The following is a 21,869-nucleotide window of genomic DNA, read 5'->3' on the forward strand; positions in this document are numbered from 1 at the left end:
AGGAGAAAGACTCATAAAGTGTCATCTTATTGTCTTATAGTAGTACTTGATGGCACCAAAGAAATTCGGAATATACCGAAATGAGAAAATAATTATGGAATGCACCTCTCAATCCGTCGTAGTTCTTTTGTAACATCAATCATGGTTGGCCTAAACTCTGGATTCCAATCTATGCATACCTGGGCAAGCTCCAGGGAGGCTTGCAATTGCTGCTCCAGACCAGCTTCTACTTCCCCTGCCTGGATTGCAGATTCGACTATCTTTACAATGTTTATTCGTATGCGATCTTCGAAGTTTATAAAAGAAGCTGTTTCGCTATATTCGTATAGATCCCTCCAAGTTTTTCCTGTTACAAGCTCCAACAGAAGAGATCCAAAGCCATGGACATCGCTTTTTTCCGTCACAATGCCCGTAGCAACATAAAAGGGGCATAAGAAACCATAAGTCCCCACAATATGATCATCTTTCACCTCAAACTCACCCTCTGGGATTTCAATAGACATTGAAAAATCAGATAGTTTGGGAATGTCACGTTGGTCAAAGAAGATGTTTCCTGGTTTTATATCCCTATGAATAATGGGTCTGGAGAAGGCTGTGTGGAGATATGCAATAGCATGAGCAATCTCCCTTCAACCTTGAGCTTGCTCTTCCATGGCATAGGTCGAGTTTGTGGCTTAGAGGCATTAATTCGATCGGAAAGGGTTCCATTTTCAGCAGATTCGTAGCCTAAAACGGGAGATGGAGTCTCAAGACAGCATCCTATGAGCTTAAGAACATTCTTGTGAGCGCACATCTTTGCACAGATAACCATATCAGTGAAGGGAAAGTCCCGTTCTTCTGTGTATAGAATGTTTCTGTACTTCTTAACGGAAATGAGCCTGCCTTCGAGAGACCCTTTGTACCATTGATACGACCCATTTTCGTGAAAACGAAGGAAAGGATCGTAGTTGTTCGTGGCCTTCAGGAGCTCTTCAATGGAGAAGCTACGGATGGGAATAGACCTGCTACTACAAGAGGCAATTAACTTCTCCAGTAATATGCTTCCATTCTCCACAAATAGCTTCTCTCTCTCTACTTTTCCGAGCTCTCTCTCTTAAGAAATGATCTCTCTCTCTCTCTCTCTCTCTCTCTCTCTCTCTCTCTCTCTCTCTCTCTCTCTCTCTCTCTCTCTCTCTCTGTGGATTCTGCAGGGTTTGAGATATGGTCTTAACCTTAAATCCCTTTCCCATGCCATATTGTTAAAGCTACATCTTCACACCCAGTACATACAACGTCCACCACCAACGATGGTGCGTATGCAGCAGACCAACATGCAGCAGACCAGAGCACGTCCGTAGTCCATGCACCCCATGCAGGCCTTGCACCCACCAAGCTGCCTGCAACCAACCATCCACTATAGCACTCACACTGCACTGTCATTGTACGTAGTCCGTAGTATTCTCTCTTGTCTTTGTCTGAACAATGTACATATAAATAGAGGCTAAAGCCCACTGTAAAGAAGAGCGAAATATACAGAGGTTTATTCATTGTAACACATATTCATCAAGGTAGAGGGAGATTAGTTTCGTTGAAAGTAGAGGGAAATTTCGTGGAAACTTCTTCAACATTGCCAGTTGGGAATCTCCATTGGACTTCTTTACCAGAGGACTGCTAATTCTGCAGGTCAACGGCAATTTAGTTGGCAATATATCATAATTATCCTTGTCTTATTCTTTAAAATATATTATTTAAATTCATTTTTTTATTTTTCATATTAACTTTTACAATATATCATACATAAATTTATTTATTTATTTTTTTATATCATTTAAATACTATATTCTTATTTTTTTATTCATTTCAAATATTTTATCTAATTAGTAATAATATTTCTATATCTTTTTACATTTGCACGATCTCCTCTATATATAATGTCTATAATTATGTCCTATTTCACGCAAAATCCAGTGAGTACGCTAAAATGCCTTTAAAAAGAAAAGGCAAACTTGTGAGAAGCTTCTTGGGCGCCAAATACAGAGCTGCTTCGGCACCAAATACAGGAAATTAAAGCATGTGAAATGAGAGAGGGGGGAAAAGCATATCAGAGGAGAGAGAAATTAATTAAAAAATTTTACACTTATATACAGTATTCTCTACGTCTAACAGCTAACAGGATTACTGTAGTAAATTGTAAAATAAAGATAAAATACAAAATCTATTGAAGGAGGACTTTTGAGTAATTTTCATTATATTTTATAGAAAATTGTATTTTACAAAGGCTACTGTGAATGCTCTAGCTGGGCACATGGACTTGGCGAATTGAGTGGGAGATGTGTTCTCTTTGTTCCAAATTAAATCCAGAGACATTTGAAATTTGTATTCAGCAATCTGGATCAAGCTTCTTCAAGAGGTTCCTCTATCTCGAGGATTTGAAGGGAGAGAGATAGACCATGCGTTTATAATAATAATTATTGTAGGAATAAATATTTTAGACAGAAATTAATGAAAAATATCTTAATTTTTGTCATCTCTAATCACACATGATTATGTGACAGATTTCAAGTGATGTTATTTAAATAATTGATAAAATAAGTCATTTGAAATAGACACATTTTCATATGTGATTACAAATGACAGAGTCTACCATGAAGAGATCTGTCGATGAACAATAAATGCAACATAGCTCATTTCATGTGTTTATGTCTCTTACACTTAAAATCCTCATCTTCGACCAAGAAATCTTTTTCTCAAATACTTGCACAAACCGGAAATGAATAAAACTCTTCTTCAATTATATTGTGAATTGGATGGTCTAATTCTGAATAAAGGTATATATATATTTACTCATTATCCTTATACCATACATTTACTTTAATTTTTTATATTTTTATTTTTTTCCTTTACAAGTATGTGGTGTAAGGAAGACGAGTAGAAGAATTCAATTAATTTAGTAAGAATGAAAAGAATTAAAATTGGTGTGGTGTAGGTGGTTGTGTAGCATTATATATATATAAAGTTGTGTTACACCTATCATGGGTGTAGCTCGAGAAATTGTCTTGAGAAGGCTGAATGCCTTTTTAATTTTTTTCATATAATTTTTTTTTATATCTTCAACATTTTAAAAAAGAATTCACAACATCATTAAAAAATACTTCCTTAATCACTAAGTACAAAAAAAAAAAAAAAAAAAAATTGTCGAGACCCATATCGAGACCCATCGTTAGGAGAAGTAGCATTTTCTCTTACCAAATGTGTGGAACATGGATGATTAGTAGAAGACCTTAATTAGTTTAGGAGGAATAAAACAAAACAAATTAAAAAAATTTAAGTGTGGTGTATGGTATGTGGGATGATGAGTAGCAAAACTTGTATATATATATATAAATTCTACTCATCATACCTTACATCACATACTTAAATGTGATTTTTTTATTTTTATCCTTCTATTTAATCACACACATATTGATATTTAAATACGTATATTTAAATAAAATGGCAAAAATAACAAATCACATGTCGATATGTGGTATGAGAATTAGAGGGTGAAAAAGGCTTGACCCAAAGGCCCAAGAACCAGTGGTCTAAAGGAAGTCCATCAGTCTGGCAAAGTAAAGATAGCAGCCCTTGGCCCACCAAGAGAGAGGCTTGTCCAACCATGCCTGAGACTAATGGGACGCCGACAGGGGTGGCCAAGTGGGACATACACAAACATGTCAGCTGTCGTGAATTATTACCAGCATGTGGCCGTCATGAAATGTGTGGGAGAAGCTATTACTATTGTTCACCTAGGAAAAGGAAGGTGGGCACCGTTGGGACAGGCTGAGAAGGTGCTAACCAAAGTTTTAAATACCGTTTCGGTGAGCGTTTCGGTCAAAGCATAGAAACAAAATATTTTGGTACTGGTACCGTTTCGGGATAGTCTATACATGAGATAAATTAATTATATATGTATAAATTATACTTCAAAAGAACAATATAAGTCATAAACTCAAGAATACTTCTCAATACAAGTCTTAAATGACCAGAATACACATCAAAATATAGGTTATTTACAACAAAAATAAACATCATCATCAAGCTTCAAAGATAACCAAGAAAGTGGGGTCTAGGGTTTGGGCGTTTATGGTCTACCTACAACGGAGGAGCAACACTGAGTCAATGACACGAGCTTAAGGAGGCGACGATGTTGGCGTGGAGAGGTTTCCTCAATTTCAATCTACACTTTGGGTGGCGCTAAGGAAGAGATAAAGGGGAAACTGGGAAATGGGTGGGGTGGGGTGGGATCACTGGGCTGAGTGATTGTCGACTAGGGAGAATCAAGGGAAAATTTTGAAATCAAAGATTCAAAATCAAAATCAAGGGAAAAGGATTTTCAATTTCTATTTTCTCCTCTGTTTAGTGTTTTACTTTTCTCATTTTCGAGTTTTCTAAAATCTAAAGCCGACCACAAAATGGAAATATCACAAGGGAAAAAGAAAAGATTCAAGACCCTTAAGTTATTTTTACAAAACAATTTCATTGTAATTACAAAATTGTCTAGCACTCCAGTGCCCTTTATATAACGTACCGAACCGAAATCATCATACTGACCGAAATGCTGGAAACTATCTGGTATTGACCGAAACATCCGAAATGGCCGGTATTTGACCCAGTACAAAACACAAGCCTCTCTGATGCCTGTTATTATTCTGGTATGGCAAATACAGGTCGGTACGATACTATTTTCAAAACATAGGTGCCAACTCCTCAAGTCTCTAGAAAACAACTGCTGAGAAGTTTGTCGGAGAGGTAACCATGAATTATACACAGAAGAAGCAAAGGTAGGCGTCGAGTTGCAGTAGGCTGAGAGGCAAATGAAATGATGGTTGTAAAGCAGTATCCTGGGGAAAGCATGACAAAAGAATAACCACAGCTCTCCCCACGAAGGGAGAGAGAGACTCGTCGGACTTGGCTAAGATGGAGTCGAGATGTGATTCAAAGCCCATTGCTGCAGTAATTATTGCTCATAGGGTATCTTATCCCCTAGCGGGTTCACATGCACAAAGCACGAGGCACAATGGGATAGTTCCTTGGGATGAAAGCAACAGAACTCCAAACTACCTAGTATAAAAGTCTAATCGAGGTATGATCAAACTCACAGAGTCTTAAGATAAGAAAAACACTTCCTAACTGACTTGAGCATCGGAGGGTCCCTTGACACCTCTGAGCTCTTTTCTTTACTTGTGTATGTGCTGGTCTTGTGATACACCTCCTAGTTGTCTGAGGAGTTCTCACACTACGTACAAAACATGTCTAAAATGTTGGTGCCATATGTGGGATCCCTCACAATAACGTGTGATTTGTATGCCTAAGGTCTTTAACCAGGGCTTGGTGGTTTTCTTCATTAAACTATGGACATCTCGCAAGTAGAGAGCGGATAGTTTCATTAACACAAATGACACTTTCAAGGCCCTATTCACCCTGAGAAGAACAGAGATTGAGCAAGCCGATAGGAAGGCCAAGCCACTAGCCCAGGCAAAATAGGCAGACAAAGGTGGATGTAGTCGAAAAGAGAATGGCTGTGACGAGCCCTTAATGACCAAAGATAATGGCCCTAGCGCTACTGACCGGTGTTAACAATAGAAGATGCAAAGGACCTCCTTTCCGAAGAGGAGAGAGGGCGGGGAGGAGCACATCGATACTGCCTTTTTCATAGAACCACAACCCATAGTATGACAAAATGTAAGACCTTGTAGGGGAGGCGAGGAGAATCACCGCGGGCTGGTAGGCAAGATCTCGAGATAGGCAAGAATGCGATTGGGATTGAGATTATCAAAGGAGGTGGCAAAGCGACAACCCTAGGAGGTAGGAAAGGCTAGGGGATCAGTAGGGTCAGTTACACATGCCTTTGCATTAGGGTCCTCTGCTTGGAGAAGTTTGAACTATTGCAAGAGAGTTCGTCGAGAAGGGGGGGTGACATCTTCAATGAGAAAGGCGCATGAAAGAAAGGCACGCCTTCAAGAAGTATATGTAACGGAGCACAGATCGAGGAGGGCAAGCAGAGACACCCCGGTCATCACCTTCGTAGAGGCCGATGAGAGTGGGATCCTCCACTGGCATGATGATGCACTACTGGTCACTATGTTGGTCGCAAATTACACCCTTCAGACGATACTTGTCGGCAACGACAATTCCACAGACATCCTCTTATGGGATGCCTTCTGCCATATGGGCATAAATGATGCTCGCTTGCGGCTTGCACCCGTGTCGTTGAACGAATTTATTGGAGACATTGTTCAATCCATGGGGTTCATCACTATGTCAGTATTGGCAAGGGAACATCCCATATCTCATCCATCATGGTGGATTTAATGGTAGTCAAGTCACCTTTAGCCTACAATGCCATCCTGGGTCGCCCTTTGTTGAACAGGTTAAGGGCAGTGACGTCAACTAACGTTTGAAGATGAAGTTTCTGACGGCCACAGGAGTAGGGGAGGTTAAAGGAGTGCAAGTGTTGGCTAGAGAATGTTACATACAGGAGCTAAAGCCTACAAAGATGGTTGTTCATATGGTGGAACTCATGGCTAATAGAGAAGATGTCCTACCAAATCACCCCGAGTCACTCTAATAGGAAGGAGATGTTGGGAATGAACAAACCTCAGTATGGGCATAGCTAGGAGAGCTGCTTGAGTTGATAAGTTTTTTGACAATCAACAAGGGGCAACAATCAAGATTGAAGGATGACTAAAGCCCGGGATGCGACAAGCTATGGGGAGCTTGTTGAGGGACTATAGGGATGTATTTGCATGGAGTCATGAGGAAATGCCTAGAATTGACCTCGACATCATCCAATAGAAGTTATGTGTAAATCTTGAGGCAAGAGCTATCCAAAAGAAATGTCGGAGTTTTAGCACTAAGAAATGTGCTGCCATAGCCAAGGAGGTGGATTGGTTACTGGGGTTCATCCGAGAGGCGCATTACCCAGAATAGTTATTAAACGTAGTATTAGTAAAAAGACTAGCGAGAAGTGGAGAACGTGTGTGGACTTCACTAATCTGAACAAAGCCTTTCCCAATGATAGCTTTCCCCTACCCCATATAGATATGATTGTGGACTCCACGGCCAAACACAGGATGTTGAGTTTCATGGATGCATATTCAGGGTATAATCAGATCCAGCTGAACCCAAGCGACGAGGAGAAGACATTGTTTATTACTGACAAAGGCCTTTATTGCTACAAGGTTATGCCGTTTGGCTTAAAGAATCGAGGGTGACCTATTAGTGGTTAGTGAACTGGATGTTTAAGAAACAAATTGGCTGGAACATGGAGACATACGTAGATGATTTACATGTCAAACGTAAATCCTTTGCATAGCACCTGACTAACCTCCAGGAGGCCTTCAAGGTGCTGTGACGGTATAAGATGAAGCTCAACCCAGATAAGTGCACCTTTGGTGTCAGTTTGGGAAAATTCCTCGATTTCCTAGTATCTAAAAGAGGAATCAAGGTGAATCCCAAGAAGGTAGAAGCCATACAAGCAATGGCGCCGCCACAAACCATTAATGATGTACAGAAGTTGGCTGGCAGAATCGCTGCGCTCAATAGATTCGTGTTGAGGTCAACGGGCAAAAGTCTTCCCTTATTTAAAGTATTACAGAAGGCTTAGGATTGGAATGAAAAGTTCAACAAGGCATTTGAAGCCCTAAAAGCTTACCTTGCCAACCCGCCCTTGCTAAGTCAAGCCAAACTGGGGGAAGTTTTGAGCTTATATTTGTTGGTGTCGCCACATGCAGTGTCTTCGGTTCTAGTTAGCAAGGAAGAAGGCTAGCAAAGACCTGTATATTACAAAAGTCAAGCCCTATAGGAGTCCAGGTGAGGTATTCCCACATGAAACAACTGGTCTTTGCATTAGTAACGACAACTCGACGGTTACAACCATACTTCCATGCTCACCCCATCGGTGTTCTCATGGAGACCCCTGTGAAGAAAATACTCAAGCAACCAGAAGTGTCAGGTTGATTGATTAATTGGATTGTAGAGCTAAGCAAATTTGATATTGACTATGTACCTCGAAGCACTATGAAGGGGCAGGTGTTGGCCAATTTCGTGTCAGAATTTACTAGGTTCTTGGCAGAGCTTCAATATGAACCACCCTTGAAGCCTTGGCATGCCTTTGTTGATGGCTTCTCATATTGGACTAGAGGGGAAGTGGGGTGCATATCGTGTCAAATGAAGGAAGAGAATACAACTAAGCTGTCCAGCTGGACTTTAAAACTACCAACAACAAGGCAGAATATGAGGCACTACTGGCCAACTTGACGATCACGATGTCCCTTAGAGTTGAGGAGATAGAGGTAAAGAAGTTGAGAGTGGGCGGGCTCACTTAAGATACTTTCAAGCTTTGCAAGTATCAAGGCCAAAAAATCAGAAGGCCGACAAACTGGCCAGAGTGGCATTGGGACAGGTAGGGTACTCCTTACTCGAGGAAGCTGAAGTCCCTAGATGGGCCAAGGGGATAGTCAGGTATTTGGAAACCGATGAGTTACCAAAAGACCGAGGAGAAGCATGGAAGGTTCGAAACAGAGCGACTCAATTTACTTTGGTGAATGGTGTGCTTTATAGGCGGTGTTACTCAGGGCCCCTCTTGAGATGTGTGTCGTAGGAGGAAGTGCAGTATGTATTAGCAGAGGTGCATGAAGGGGTCTATAGAAACCATGCTAGTGGAACATCATTGGCAGCAAATGTGGTGAGGGCGAGGTACTACAAGCCCCACACTCTCAAAGATGCAAAAGAGTTTGTCCGAAAAATGCTAGAAGTGCCAAGAGTTTGCCCCAGTACCTCATTGTCTACCTAAGGAACTTACGTCTATCACATCACCCTGGCCTTTTATGCAATGGGGAATCGATTTGATTACTTCACGAAGTGGGTGGAAGTTGGACCCTTAGCGACCATAACGGCAAATAGCATCACACGCTTTGTGTGGAAGGCTGTTGTGTGTAGATTCGAGATTCCCTCGGTGATCATATCAGATAATAAGTTGTAGTTCAATTGTGATCACTATCGGGATTTGTGCCAGGAGTAGGGGATCGAGGTTAGATACTCCTCGCTAGGCCATCTACAGTCTAACGGGCAATCCGAGGTGACGAACAAGATTCTGCTATGAGGCCAATGAGATCAGAGGAGTCAAACACCGTGTCTCCACGAACTTGCCATAACTCTTGCCTCAGTCTATGAGGTTGAGAAGATCAGGGGAGCCAAGTACCGTGTCTCTACGAACTAGCCTCAACCCTTACCTCAGTCTATGAGATAGATGAGAAGACCAAGGAAGCCAAGTACCATGTTTCTAGAAAGTTCCTCAACCCTCGCTTTAGTCTACAAGGCCGGCAATAAGATCAGGGGAGTCAAGTACCGTGTCTCCATGGACTCACTCATCTCTTGCCTTAGTCTACGAGGCTGACTAGATCAGGAGAGCCAACTACTGTGTCTCCATGGACTAGCCTTAACCCTTGCCTCAGTCTACGAGGCTGATGACGAGATCAAGGGAGTCAAGTACTATGTCACCACAGACTTACCTCAACCCTTGCCTCAGTCTACAAGGCCGACGAGAAGGTTAGGGGAGCCAAGTCCTATGTTTCCACGAACTTGCCTCAACCCTTGCCTGAGTCTATGAGGCAGATGAGAAGGTTAGGGAGCCAAGTTCTGTGTTTCATTTCCATGGACTTTGCTTAACCCTTGCATAGATCCATCAAGTCGACAAGTGAAAAAGCAACAGAAAAAAAAAAGAAAAAAAAATGTAGCCAGGGGAGAGATTAACATTCAATGCCAGGCCACAAAGGAAAATTGCAAATTTATTACTACTTGATCAAAGGTCTTTACAAGGAAATAAAATAGTATTACAAAAAGGAAACATAAACAATAACTAAGGTGTAGGAGTGTCAGGATCTGACTCAGGAGCATTAAGGTCTAGCTCTGCCGTATTAGGAGCGGGATCAAGAACATTAGAGTTAAGAGGGAAGGCGTCGGGAATCATGTCTTTACCCATAGTGCAACCATGCTTACGGCTCGAGTGCATTAGGGTCTGAAGGGTGATCGCGGATGTCTAGGTCTCTTAAGTGTGCCTTAAGGGCCCTTGAGTCCACCTAAGGATTCACCAGAACGTGGTCTCGCATCCTCTTGAGGCCTTCAATGTATCCATACAACCAAGTTTGGTCACCGACGAATACAGCCGACCTCAGCTGCCTCTCGAATTGGGGAAAAACATCTGACTTGAGACAAGTCACTCCCTGATCTTCAATGACCACATTTTGGGCAACTACTCTTTGATGAGTTTTCTCCAACTCCTTAGATGTTTTGTCAGCCCTTCTCTTTTTTGGGTCGATAGTGGCCTGGGCAACGGCCAAATAATCTTCCCGTCCCTTTAAAACCTCTTAAAGGGGCTGGCATTCTTTGTCCAACAACTCAAGCCGCTAAGCCTTAGAATCTTGACGACCCCTCAATTGGCTCAAAGATTCCTCAAGAGTTGTCACCTTCGCAGTCAGTTTATCAACTGACTCCACGATCAAGCTTATCCCTGCTAATGCTATTAGGACATCATTGCGAGCCAATTCACCCTGCTCCTTTGCTGTGGCAAGCTTGGTTTTGATCCACTCCTAGCTTTTTGTGTGAGCAAGCTGGGCTTTCACTAGCTCCATTTCCAGGCACTCTTTCTCCTCCCTCTCCCTCCGAGCACATCGCAAGGCTTGCCATGCCAAGGGAGGGAGGGTCAGGTTCTCCCTTTCGACCGGTCCTTGGCCATCCACTATGCAAGAGGCCAATCAAGATACTCCCTATCGCAAACAAAAACAAACATGAAGATGGTCAGAATGGGATAATAGATAAGAGGGAAAAAAGAATCAATGAGTGTAAGAGACCTTAGAGAAGAAGTCCATCAAGGACTTAGTCACTCGTTCCAAAGATTTTGCCCGAGCTCCACCGGCCTCAGATCGAGTGGAGAGAGGGATAGTGTCCACTTCGCATTCTTTGGGAGATGGTCGTGTAGTTGCCTCTATGTCTTCAACTGTGCTCGCAACCCTGTCTGTAGGGTCGATGGTAGTTTGGGAATGAGGAGGGCCTTCAGTGGCAGAAAAAAGGCTCCTCTCAAGACTTTAATGCTCCCTCCTCTCACTGGGGGCAAGCGAACTTTCTTCCCTGTCCCTTGACTCCACGACCATCTCCATCTCAGTAGCTGGCAACCTAGCTACCAGCAAGGGAGAGATTGGAGTAGTCGTCTTCTCAGTAGCAAGGTCAAGAACAGTGGCCAACTCTGGCTCCACTTCTTGCCCTCTAGGATCTCTCTAAACAAGCTCCTCGGCAGGAGCCACTGTAAGTTCAACAATAGTGGTGGCAGAAGCAAGGCCCTCTTTCGATGGTTGTGCGCGGGGGCACTCGAGAGAAGACACCCTTTCTGTATTTGGGATATGGCCTTCTATGTAGTCTTCAACAAACCCTTGAATACTTGGCCTCCGAAAGCGAATTGTGCAATAGATGGAGAAGATGGTATCATCTTCACATCCACCTCAAGAGGAGGCTCTACAAATATTGTCTAATGATGAGCCTATTCCAAGACAGCCCCATAAAAATGCATGGAAAACATATTGGCCCCCAAGGATAACTTGTGCGGGCCCATCAAACTGGCTGGCACTATAGGAATCATGATAGTGACAGGCTCCATATCCAAAGCAACCATGGATGGAGGAGCAGCTGGTACTTCAAGAATGGCAGGACTCTTACCCTTTTGCCTCTATGGTGGATTTGAGGAATGGACAGAGGGAGTTGGTAGTGGGGTAGGCATAGTTGGTGTTGGCTGACGTACCTCAATCACTGCTGAGGACTACCCTAAAGGAAACCAAGGAGGGGACATCGGGCTGCTATAGGCCCTAACAACCTCTTTACGGGGTTTCTTTCCCTTGCTTGTAGGAGGAAGGCTCAGAGAATGTTTTCGAGCCAGCGTAGCTTGGGAACACATAGAGATGACGCGGTCATCGAAGATGGTGTGACCGAGGGGAGGTAAGAATGCCCTTATGTTTTCCTCCCCAAGAAGAGCTTCAAAGAGGAAGTTGTTGAGGGTGATTTTTTACCCATTCTTTGACAAAGTCGATATGACATAACTCCTCGAAGAGGCCGTTGGTCGAACAACCATATCCATATGGCCTTAATGGGGAACTCACCACAATTCACTAACAGAAAATTCCCACCATTGACCAGACATAAAGAAAATTTTGGTGGTCCAGTCTTTGATCGATAGTGTTGTTCCAAAGAGACGAGGGCGTGCATTGCCCTAAAACTATAAATGTTCCCCTCACATTTTATGAGGATGTGAGTCAGAAGAAATTCATGGCCAATGAGGTTAGCATGCTCCAGGTTTGATTTCAACCAAGCATGCCTCCATAGAACGCAACAGCACATCAAGATCCTCAAAGCGTTTAGGTGGAGTTGAGAATGGACTAGTCTGAGACGATTTAGTAGGTTGCGGACTGGAGAGGGAAGGGTAATATCAACTCACAAGAGAACATGCTAGGGAAAAGGGCGGTCTTCCAGGCATAACCCTTGTCCTCAATGGCCCCTTTACCTGGTCCAAAAGCCTAAAAAACCACATTCTCCGAGATATGATAGGTGGAAGCCAATGACAATAAGAACTTGGGGGTGGCTTCTGAGTGTCAATTATGACTAATGTATGATTGCGTCACAGTGCGAACTTCGGGCTGGTCTAGCTCCCCAAGGATCTTGGGTTGAATGACCTTCTTGAAAGCCATTGAGATTAAGGTTAAGAAAAGTGAAGGAGAAGGAAAATAGTCGAGCAAAGAGAATGAGAAGGTTAGGGCACAGAGAGAAGAGAATGTGGTAAAAGGAGAAAAAAAGGACATAATCATATTTATATAGAATGGAAGTGACAATTGGCTTTCTGCTCCTATGTGTCAAAAGAGGGATACATAATGGTTCAAATCTTGTGAAACGCACAATACGACGCGATGTGGAAAACCAAATGGCATATCAAGACAAGTCTGAGGAGTCTAGCTGATAGGTTAAGAAAGGAAAAAGTGTAAAAGATGAAAAAGGAAGAAAAAATAAGAGGACAAATTAAATTCCCATCGAATTGGTTCGATGAGAATTAGCAAGGTAATGGAGAGGGTGAAAAAGGCCCGGCCTAAGGGCCCCGAGAACCCTTGGTCTAAAGGTGGCCCATCGGTTTGGCAAAGTAAAGGTAGTGGCCCTTGGTGGGCTGGCCTACCAAGAGAGAGGCCTGTCCGGCCCAACCCAAGACTAATGAGATTAATATAAGGGTGGCCAGGTGGAATATACGCAAACCTTTAAGCTTCGGTGAATCATTACCAGCACGTGACCACCAGGAAACATGTGAGAGAAGCTGTTACTACTATTCACTTGGGAAAGGAAGGTGGGCACTACTGGGACAGGCCGAGGAGGTGCCAACTCATCAAGTCCCTAGAAAACAACTGTTTAGAAGTGTGCGGGAGAGGTAACCATGAATTCTACACAGAAGAAGCAAAGGTAGGCATCATCACAGTAGGCTGAGAGGTAGCCGAAATGATGGTCGTAAAGTAGTAGCCTTGGGAAAGCATGCCGAAAGAATAATCACAGCTCTCCCTGCAAAGGGAGAGAGAGATTCGTCAGACTTGGCTAAGTGGGCGCTGAGACGTGAGTTAGAGCCTAGTGCCACAGTAATTATTACGCATAGGGTATCATACCCCATAGCAGGTTCACATGCACGAAGCACAAGGCATGATGGAACAATTCCTTGGGATGAAGACAACATAACTTCAAACTACCTAATATAAAAGCCTAATAGAGGTATGATCAAACTCACAAAATCTTAAGATAAGAAAAACACTTCCTAGAAAGGAAACTAACTTGAGCTTCGGAGGGTCCCCTGACCACCCCCGAGCTCCCTTCTTTATTTGTGTGTGTGCATGTCTTGTGATACACCCCCTAGTTGTCCGAGGTGTCCTCACAGTACATACAAAACACGTCCAAAACAAGAATGATAAATAGCATTTTTCGTATATAAACTTTATAATAATTAACTTGGAGCAGGTGTATTTACTGTTCACCCTAAATCTTATCATCTCCTATTGTTTTATTAAAGGTAATAAAGACCACTCCCAGCTGTACTCAAATTTTGAGCTATCACATATGTTGCTAGAGACTTGACAAAGTACAGAAAGATGAATTATTGGAATTTTACATAAATAAGTCATCCAAAACAAATTCTAACAGCCAGAAAATATATTTATTGAGTGCACTAATTTCATATGAATACGAAATAATGAAAGAAGATGAAAGGTACTTTTTTTTTTAAATGAAACTTTCCTCATTCATTCATATATCTGTGTGTTCAAAACAATGGCTGTCTATCTATATACTAGCTAAAACAAAAACTAGTGTCTCTTCAATCCACACGAAATGTAAGGCAGCCTTGGCTAGATTGTGGGCTACTGCATTAGCACTTCTATGTGAATATTGAACCTTCCATCCATTCCTACCTTGAAAGACCATCTTCATCTCTTCAATGATACTACCAAAATAAGATAAGGCTTCATCTAAATCATTTTCTACATTGATAATGACCTGTGCATCACCCTCAAATATTACTTTGTCAAAGTTGAGATCCCTACATAAATCCATTGCTTTTCTCAAAGCATAACACTCTGCTATAGCTGGTTGTTCAACATTTTGTCTCTGATCATAACAAGCTGCCGCAACCTTGCCCTTTTCATTTTTGGTTATCACTCCTGCTCCCATCTTCCTTGCTTTAACATCCAAATCTGCATCCCAATTGGCCTTGTTTGTCCCCTCCTACTGATTGTTAATCCTCTATCACCCCTCTAGTAAAGACTAAACTAGTTGAAACTCTCTCAAAGCTTCACTTGCTGAGCTAATGACACAACTTAGACTAAGAAATTTCTTTTAAAAAATGAACATATTTCTTATGATCCACAAGCTTCTTATGATAGCGACAATCTCTTCCATCTTAGTCTTAATGAGCTTATGTGACAACTTCTCCCATAAACCCAGTAAATCTTCTTCTGTTGTCCTCCATTTTTGCATAATTTTTAGATGCAAAGCGCAGACATAATTTGTAGCATGACAATGCCATAGAACATGTATTACATATTCATCCTTTTGAAGACAAATTGGGCACTTTGGTTCATCAATTACTTTCCATACAAATAAATTCCTTCTTGTAGCTAGCAACTCATTACCTGCCTTCCACATAAATATTTCAACTTTTCAAGTAAATGCAAACTTCATATATTTTTCCATTTGCTATTTGGTTATGCCTCTCTTGAAGATTCCCCTTGTACCACCTTTGATCTTTCTTGTTCTAAGTAATAAGCACTTTTGACACTAAACAAGCCTTTATTTGAAGGACCTCATATAAGTTTATCCTCAATATCCCTTTTGCTCAAAGGAATGCAGCATATTTGATCAGCTTCTTCTTTCATAAATATAGTTCTAATTAGGTTCTCATTCCATTCCTTCATGTTCTCAAACATGAGTTCACTGACCTTAGCATCCTCATTCAGTACTGCGATTTGAGACTGCACACGAACTGAAGATCGAGTGGACAACCATCTTTGACCCCATATCTGGATTCTGTTACCATTTCTTACCCTCCACCTTAATCCCTCTTTCAGCAACCCCAAAGAACTCCAAACACTTCTCCATTTCAGTGAGGGTGTATAGCCCAGTTTTGCCTCCAGCAATGAGGAATTTCTAAAGTACTTTTCCTTATAGATCTTGGAAGCTAGAGAAGAAGGATTCTACAAAATTCTCCAGCCTTGTTTTTCCAACAAAGTTGAATTGAAATTCTCTAGGTTTCTGAACCCTAACCCTCCCTTACCTTTTGATTGCCCAATTTTCTTCCAACTCCTCCATTTGATAGCTTTCTCTTTGTTGATTGCCCCACTAGAACTTAGCTAGCATTCCATTAGGTTCTTTGCAAAGCTTATTTGGTAGCCTAAATACACTCATGGTGTAGGATGGAACAGCTTGCAAGACAGCCTTTATCAAAATTTATTTTTCTGCACTCAAGAGAAATGAATTCTTCCAATTCTTTATCTTCTGCCAAATTCTTTCTTTTAAGCACCTAAAGGTGTTATACTTAGAACTACCCACCAGAGTGGGAAGCCCCAAGTATCTCTCATAGCTCCCTTTCGTAAAATCCCCTCCTTCCATTAAAATTCTTCTTCTGTTTTCTGGATCAGTATTTGAACTAAAGAACATGGCTGTCTTTTCCTTATTTAGGAACTGTCCAGAAGTTCTCTCATATTTACTGAGAATGCCTTTCAATTTTCTCCATTCCTCCACACTAGCACTTCCAAATAGCAGATGATTGATTCTCAAACCCCCTTACAACTGAAACCCCTCTTGTTACCCCTTGTTGATTAGACTTATTGAGTAATGTACTGAGTCCTTCTACACACATGATGAAAAGGTAAGGGGATAGTGGATCCCCTTGCCTTAATCCCCTTGATGGATAAATTTTTACAGTTGGCTCTCCATTAACCAACATAAAGTCTCTCTCTAAGGAGACTTCTAGTCCTCGTTGGGGAGAGTCCAAAGTAAAGCATGATGGAAGAAATAGAAGATCGGTGGAGTAACCTGAGGCTTACAGAGGAAGAAGAAGAAGTTATTGAGTTCCCTCAGGGATGTGAAGATGAAATACATCGCAAATGAGAGAGAAGTCTTATTGGAAAGATATGCTCAGACCGAGCGGTGGGAAAGGAAGTTATAGCAAGTGCAATGGGGAAAATTTAGAGAATAAGTAAACGTGCTGTGTTCCAAGAGGTTGGGAAAAATGTCTTTGTTATTACGTTCACCAACCATGCTGATAGACAGAGGATTCTGGTCGGAAAACCGTGGCTCTTTGCAAACGTATTATTTTTTATTATGCCCTACGATGGGAACTTACAACCAGGGAAGATACATGCAGATAAAGAAGCGTTCTGGCTATAAATACATAACTTACCATTAGGATTCATGACGGAAGAATGGGGAAGACGAATAGGAAAATCGTTAGGGAATGTATTAGATATAGATGTAGATGAGGATGGAGTAGGATGGGGCAAATGCCTAAGGGTGAAGGTTGAAATGAATCTACAGAAACTCATAGCCAGGGGGAAAACTATAATGGAGAATGAAAAAAAGGTGTGGCTTAATTTCAAGTACGAAAAGCTTCCTAAAATTTGCCTTAGTTGCGGGTAGATATTACACAGTGAAAGTGGCTGCGTGAAGGTAGGGGGAGGCAACCAAGATTCCATCTCCCAGTTTGGTTCGTGGCTACGAGCAGAGGATAGTTACAGACGACGGCTAGCTTTTATTCCCTCAAATGGTAACTCAAACGGAAGGGAGGATGGAAGGCAGGATCCTACAAAGGAAGCTGGAAGTGGCGAAACAGAGGGGTCTATCGGAAGTACTGCAAGCAGGAGACAAACAGAGGATCTTGGCTAGAAGCAAAACATAGAGGGAGTCGATGGTAGTCAGAACTATGGCCCCAGAGGATGGATGGCATCTGCGGATGCACGACAAAGGAATTTGGTGGGAAATGGAGGCAAACTTGTTGCAGGGGTCGAGGATGATGGGACATGGTATGGGGCAACTCAAAGAGTAGGTGAGAACCTACACAGTGTAGGAAGCATGCAGGAGGATGAGGTACAAGTTGGGCGAGAAACACTTGAAAGAACAATGGCCTTGATCGTAACAGGCTTGATAGAAGAGGCCTTAGAAAAGCCCAACAGAAACAACATGCCCATTAACCAGTCACATGTAGGGATATATGGCGAAGGGGAAAGGCCTACGCGGGAATCAACTAGTCTCAACAGCCAGCTTATAGTAAGTGATCAAGTAGAAGGAGTTATAAGTCCAAACCAAGGGAGTCGTAGATGGAAACGTCAAGCAAGAGGACAAGGGTCAACTTCAGTGGAAGGAGGCTTGCGACCGGGAATTAAGAGGCCAGTAGAGACTAAGGAGGTGATCCATGCTGCACCATTGAAAAAGAGAAGATGTAAGAATCCTGGTCTCAGAAGCAATGGTATTATCACTACTAAATCGGTGGTGGCTGGTGACCAACCCCATCGAATGCCATGAAAATACTAAGCTGGAACTGTCGGGACCTTGGGAACCCCCGAATAGTTCGTAGCCTTTGTTTTCAAATAAAGGAAAAAGCTCCCGATTTGGTTTTCCTGATGGAAACCAATCTGTCTCAAGCTAGAGCCACTAAGGTGGCTAGGAAGGCTCGGTATGAATGCTGTATAGCAGTAGGTGCAGTAGGAAGGAGTAGTGGGTTGATGCTTATGTGGAAGCAAGAAGTGTAGGTGGAGTTAGTTAATTATTCTCAAAGACACATTAACGTGTTAATGAGGAGTGAAGAGGACAACTTAAACTGGCTATTGACATGTTTCTATGGGCACCCCAAAACAAATAGAAGGAAGGAAGCATGGCAACTGTTGTAGTCCTTTAATCCTAGGAATATGGGGTGGGGAGTAATAGGTGACTTTAATGAGATTTTGTCCCATGATGAAAAGGTAGGAGGAAGGGTTAGAGCAAAAAATCAGATGAGGTTATTTAGAGAGGTGGTTGAGAATTGTAGTTTGTTTGATCTAGGGTGGAGGGGGCCAAGTATACATGGTGTAACAGACATGAGAGTGAAACCTTCACTAAAGAGAGACTAGATCGAGGTTTGGCAAACAAAAGATGGATGGAAATCTTTCCAGATGCTAGAGTCAGTACAATGGTGGCATTATGTTCAGATCATAGACCAATTCTACTTGAGGGTACTAGTGGAAGGGGGTAGGGGACTCATTTTCATTACCATTTTAAATATGAGATGAACTGGACTAAAGAGGATGGCTGCAAAGACACAGTAGCTGAGGTTTGGCAAAGAGAAGTTCACCAACTAAGGCAAACCAGCAGGCTGCAAAAAAAACTAGAGATGTGTAGCAGGAAGCTTCAGAAGTGGAGCAGGGACCTGAGAAAGAACATACTAGCAGCTATAAAATAGAAAACAGATGAAATCAAATAGTTGCAAGAGGAAGAGAGAGCGGATCATATGAATGACCTTAAGAGACTACAATCCGAGGATGGCTTTTTGCTAGATCAGGAAGATGCAAGGTGGAAACAAAGAGCCAAAGTCCATTGGCTAACACAAGGGGATAGAAGATGGGAACTCTATAAAACAGATCGAGGATGGAGATGGGAGAGTGCTGTGCTCAAAAGAGGAGGTGGCAACCGGGTTCAGGCTTCACTTCAACCAGGTGTACCAATCTGCTAACCCAACTGAAAGGGCCATACAGCAGTGCCTGAATGGTGTAAGACACAGGATCTCTCGGTACAAGAGGGAACAAATGGATAGAGAATTTACATCAGAAGAGGTTGTGGCTACTTTTAAACAAATGTCTCCATTCAAATCACCAGGGCCAGATGGGTTCAGTGCAGGTTTTTTCCAAGATCATTGGGATATAGTTGGCTCTGATGTGGTGCAGGCAGTACTAGACTTCTTCAGAACTGGTGAGATGCCAACAGGGCTGAATCATACTCTCATAGCTCTAATTCCCAAGACAAGTGCCCCTAGATCAGTAAATGAATACAGGCCTATCAGTCTCTGCAATGTGTGGTACAAACTAATTTCTAAAGTTTTGGCAAATAGGTTGAAACCAGTGCTGCAAGATGTCATATCTTGGAATCAGAGTGCATTCCTATCAGGCAGACTAATCACTGATAACATAATGGTTGCTTACGAGCTCTTGCATACTATGCAAGCTAGGCAAAAAGAAAGAGAAGGCAACATGGCTATCAAGTTGGATATGTCAAGGGCATATGATAGAGTGGAGTGGGGTTTTCTGCAAACAATGCTATCTAAGTTAGGTTTCAGTGACAAGTGGAGGAAGCTGGTTATGGCATGTGTAAAATCTGTTTTCTACTCAGTAGTAGTGAATGGGACCCCTGGAGACATCATTTGGCCTACAAGAGGCTTAAGGCAAGGGGACCCTCTTTCCCCTTACCTTTTCCTTCTATGTGTAGAAGGATTGAGTACCCTTTTGAAGGAAGCTGAAGCAAGAGGTCTCATTAAAGGAGTAGCTGTCACTAGGGGCCAAAAGAATCAACCACCTTTTGTTTGCTGATGATTGTGTGATGTTCTGTAGGTCTAAGATAGAGGAATAGACAGTCTTAGTCCACTTGCTAAAAGTCTATGAGGAAGCATCTGGACAGACCTTGAACAGACAGAAAACTTCCATTCTATTCAGCTCAAACACTAGTATTGAGGCAAAAGAATACATTGTCCAACATGCTGAAGGTGTAGTGTGTGATAATTACAACAAGTATCTAGGATTGCCCACCACGGTAGGAAAATCCAAGCATAACACATTCAGATGCCTAAAAGAAAAGATATGGAAAATGATTAATAGCTGGAAGAACTCCTTGCTGTCTTCTGCAGGGAAGGAAGTCATGATCAAAAGTGTCTTGCAAGCCATACCAGCATACACAATGAGTGTATTCAAGATGCCAAGTATGCTTCTCAAAGAAATTGAATCTATGATTGCCAAATTCTGGTGGAACCACAGAAAGGAAGGCAGGGGCATTCATTGGAAAAGTTGGAACAAACTTGGAGCAGCAAAGGGTAAGGGGGGACTAGGATTTCGAGACCTTAACTGTTTCAATAGAGCTCTCTTAGCCAAGCAAGGGTGGAGAATTTTACAAGAACCTACTTCACTGGTGGCTCAAGTATTCAAAGAAAAATATTTCAAGTCAGGCAACCTGATGGAGGCACGAGTTGGCTACTGTCCATCTCAAAATCTGGAGGAGCCTAATGACAGTGATGGATCTGGTAAAGACTGGGTTAGTGTGGAGAGTTGGCAACGGAATGAGCATTAGAGTGTGGAAAGACAAGTGGGTGCCTATACCTTCTACATTATAGATTCAATCACCTAACAAGATATTGGACTGTAATGCAATTGTTAGTGAGCTTATTGATGGTGAAAGCAAAACCTGGAAACAAGAACTGGTGCAAGCAATATTCAGTCAAGAGGAAGCCAAGAGTATCTGTAGTATCCCTATTAGTGTAAAAGGGATGGGTAACAAAGTAATTTGGGGACTGTCAGAGAAAGGGATATTTTCAATAAAGAGTGCTTATTATGCATATTTGGAGACCAAGAATCAAAAGATAGGAGAAACATCCAGTGGAGATCAAAATGAAAGGCTGTGGAGGAGGGTGTGGAGATTAACAAACTCAGGTAAGGTAAAACAGTTTCTGTGGAAAGCTCTCAATGGAATATTACCCACAAGGAGCATTCTTTTCAAGAGAAGGATTATTGATAATTCAACATGTCCTGTGTGCAATAGAGAAGAAGAAACAGACATACATGTGCTTTGGGATTGTCCTGCTTTAGTAGATGTATGGGGTGAGGATTGCAATCCAGTCAGAAAGTAGGGAAGAAACTATGCTGATTTCACGACTCTGTGGTCAGATTTACAATCTAAGTTAGAGGAAGGAAAGCTCCACATAGTAGCTGAGGTGCTGCACAGCTTGTGGAGGAGAAGAAATGACATGGTTTTTGAAGGAAAATTCAAGGGGCCTTGTGTTCTGATCCAGCAGGCAGTGCAAGAAGTAGAGGCAGTCATATTGGCTCAAGAAAAGCCAAGAGAGAATCAAACAAGTCCAACAGAGATGATAAGAACAGTGTGGAAACCCCCAAGTCCTGGCTATCTGAAGGTAAATGTGGATGCAACCGTGGATTCCAAGAGAGGAAAGGTGGGAATTGGTGTTGTAGTGAGGGACTTCAAAGGAGAGGTCCATGTGGTAGTTGCTGCCCCCAGACAGGTAACTAAGAGTGCTAGTGCAGTTGAGAGACTGGCCA

At 42.2% G+C, this 21,869-nt stretch overlaps 1 protein-coding gene and 1 pseudogene across 1 annotated transcript; one reads left to right on the forward strand and one right to left on the reverse strand.

Moving 5' to 3' along the window:
- Nucleotides 1-1,161, reverse strand: LOC122319161 (annotated as a pseudogene).
- Nucleotides 1,162-17,520: 16,359 nt separating this feature from the next.
- LOC122274622 lies at nucleotides 17,521-21,442 on the forward strand. The gene is made up of 4 exons (XM_043083646.1): nucleotides 17,521-17,985; nucleotides 19,194-20,073; nucleotides 20,450-20,850; nucleotides 20,930-21,442. Exons 1-4 carry the CDS (start codon nucleotides 17,521-17,523, stop codon nucleotides 21,440-21,442), a joined length of 2,259 nt encoding a protein of 752 aa, XP_042939580.1.
- Nucleotides 21,443-21,869: the final 427 nt, after the last annotated feature.

Source organism: Carya illinoinensis, chromosome 8 (assembly GCF_018687715.1).
Source record: "Carya illinoinensis cultivar Pawnee chromosome 8, C.illinoinensisPawnee_v1, whole genome shotgun sequence".
NCBI lineage: Eukaryota > Viridiplantae > Streptophyta > Magnoliopsida > Fagales > Juglandaceae > Carya > Carya illinoinensis.

Excerpts from the sequence above, each read along its gene's own strand:
- LOC122274622 (XM_043083646.1), top strand. The coding sequence starts at position 17,521 with ATGGCATCTGCGGATGCACGACAAAGGAATTTGGTGGGAAATGGAGGC. Across the intron at positions 17,986-19,193 it reads GGCCAGTAGAGACTAAGGAG|ATCGAGGATGGAGATGGGAG; the intron begins GTGATCCATGCT and ends TCTATAAAACAG. Across the intron at positions 20,074-20,449 it reads GAAGGAAGCTGAAGCAAGAG|GGAAGGAAGTCATGATCAAA; the intron begins GTCTCATTAAAG and ends TGTCTTCTGCAG.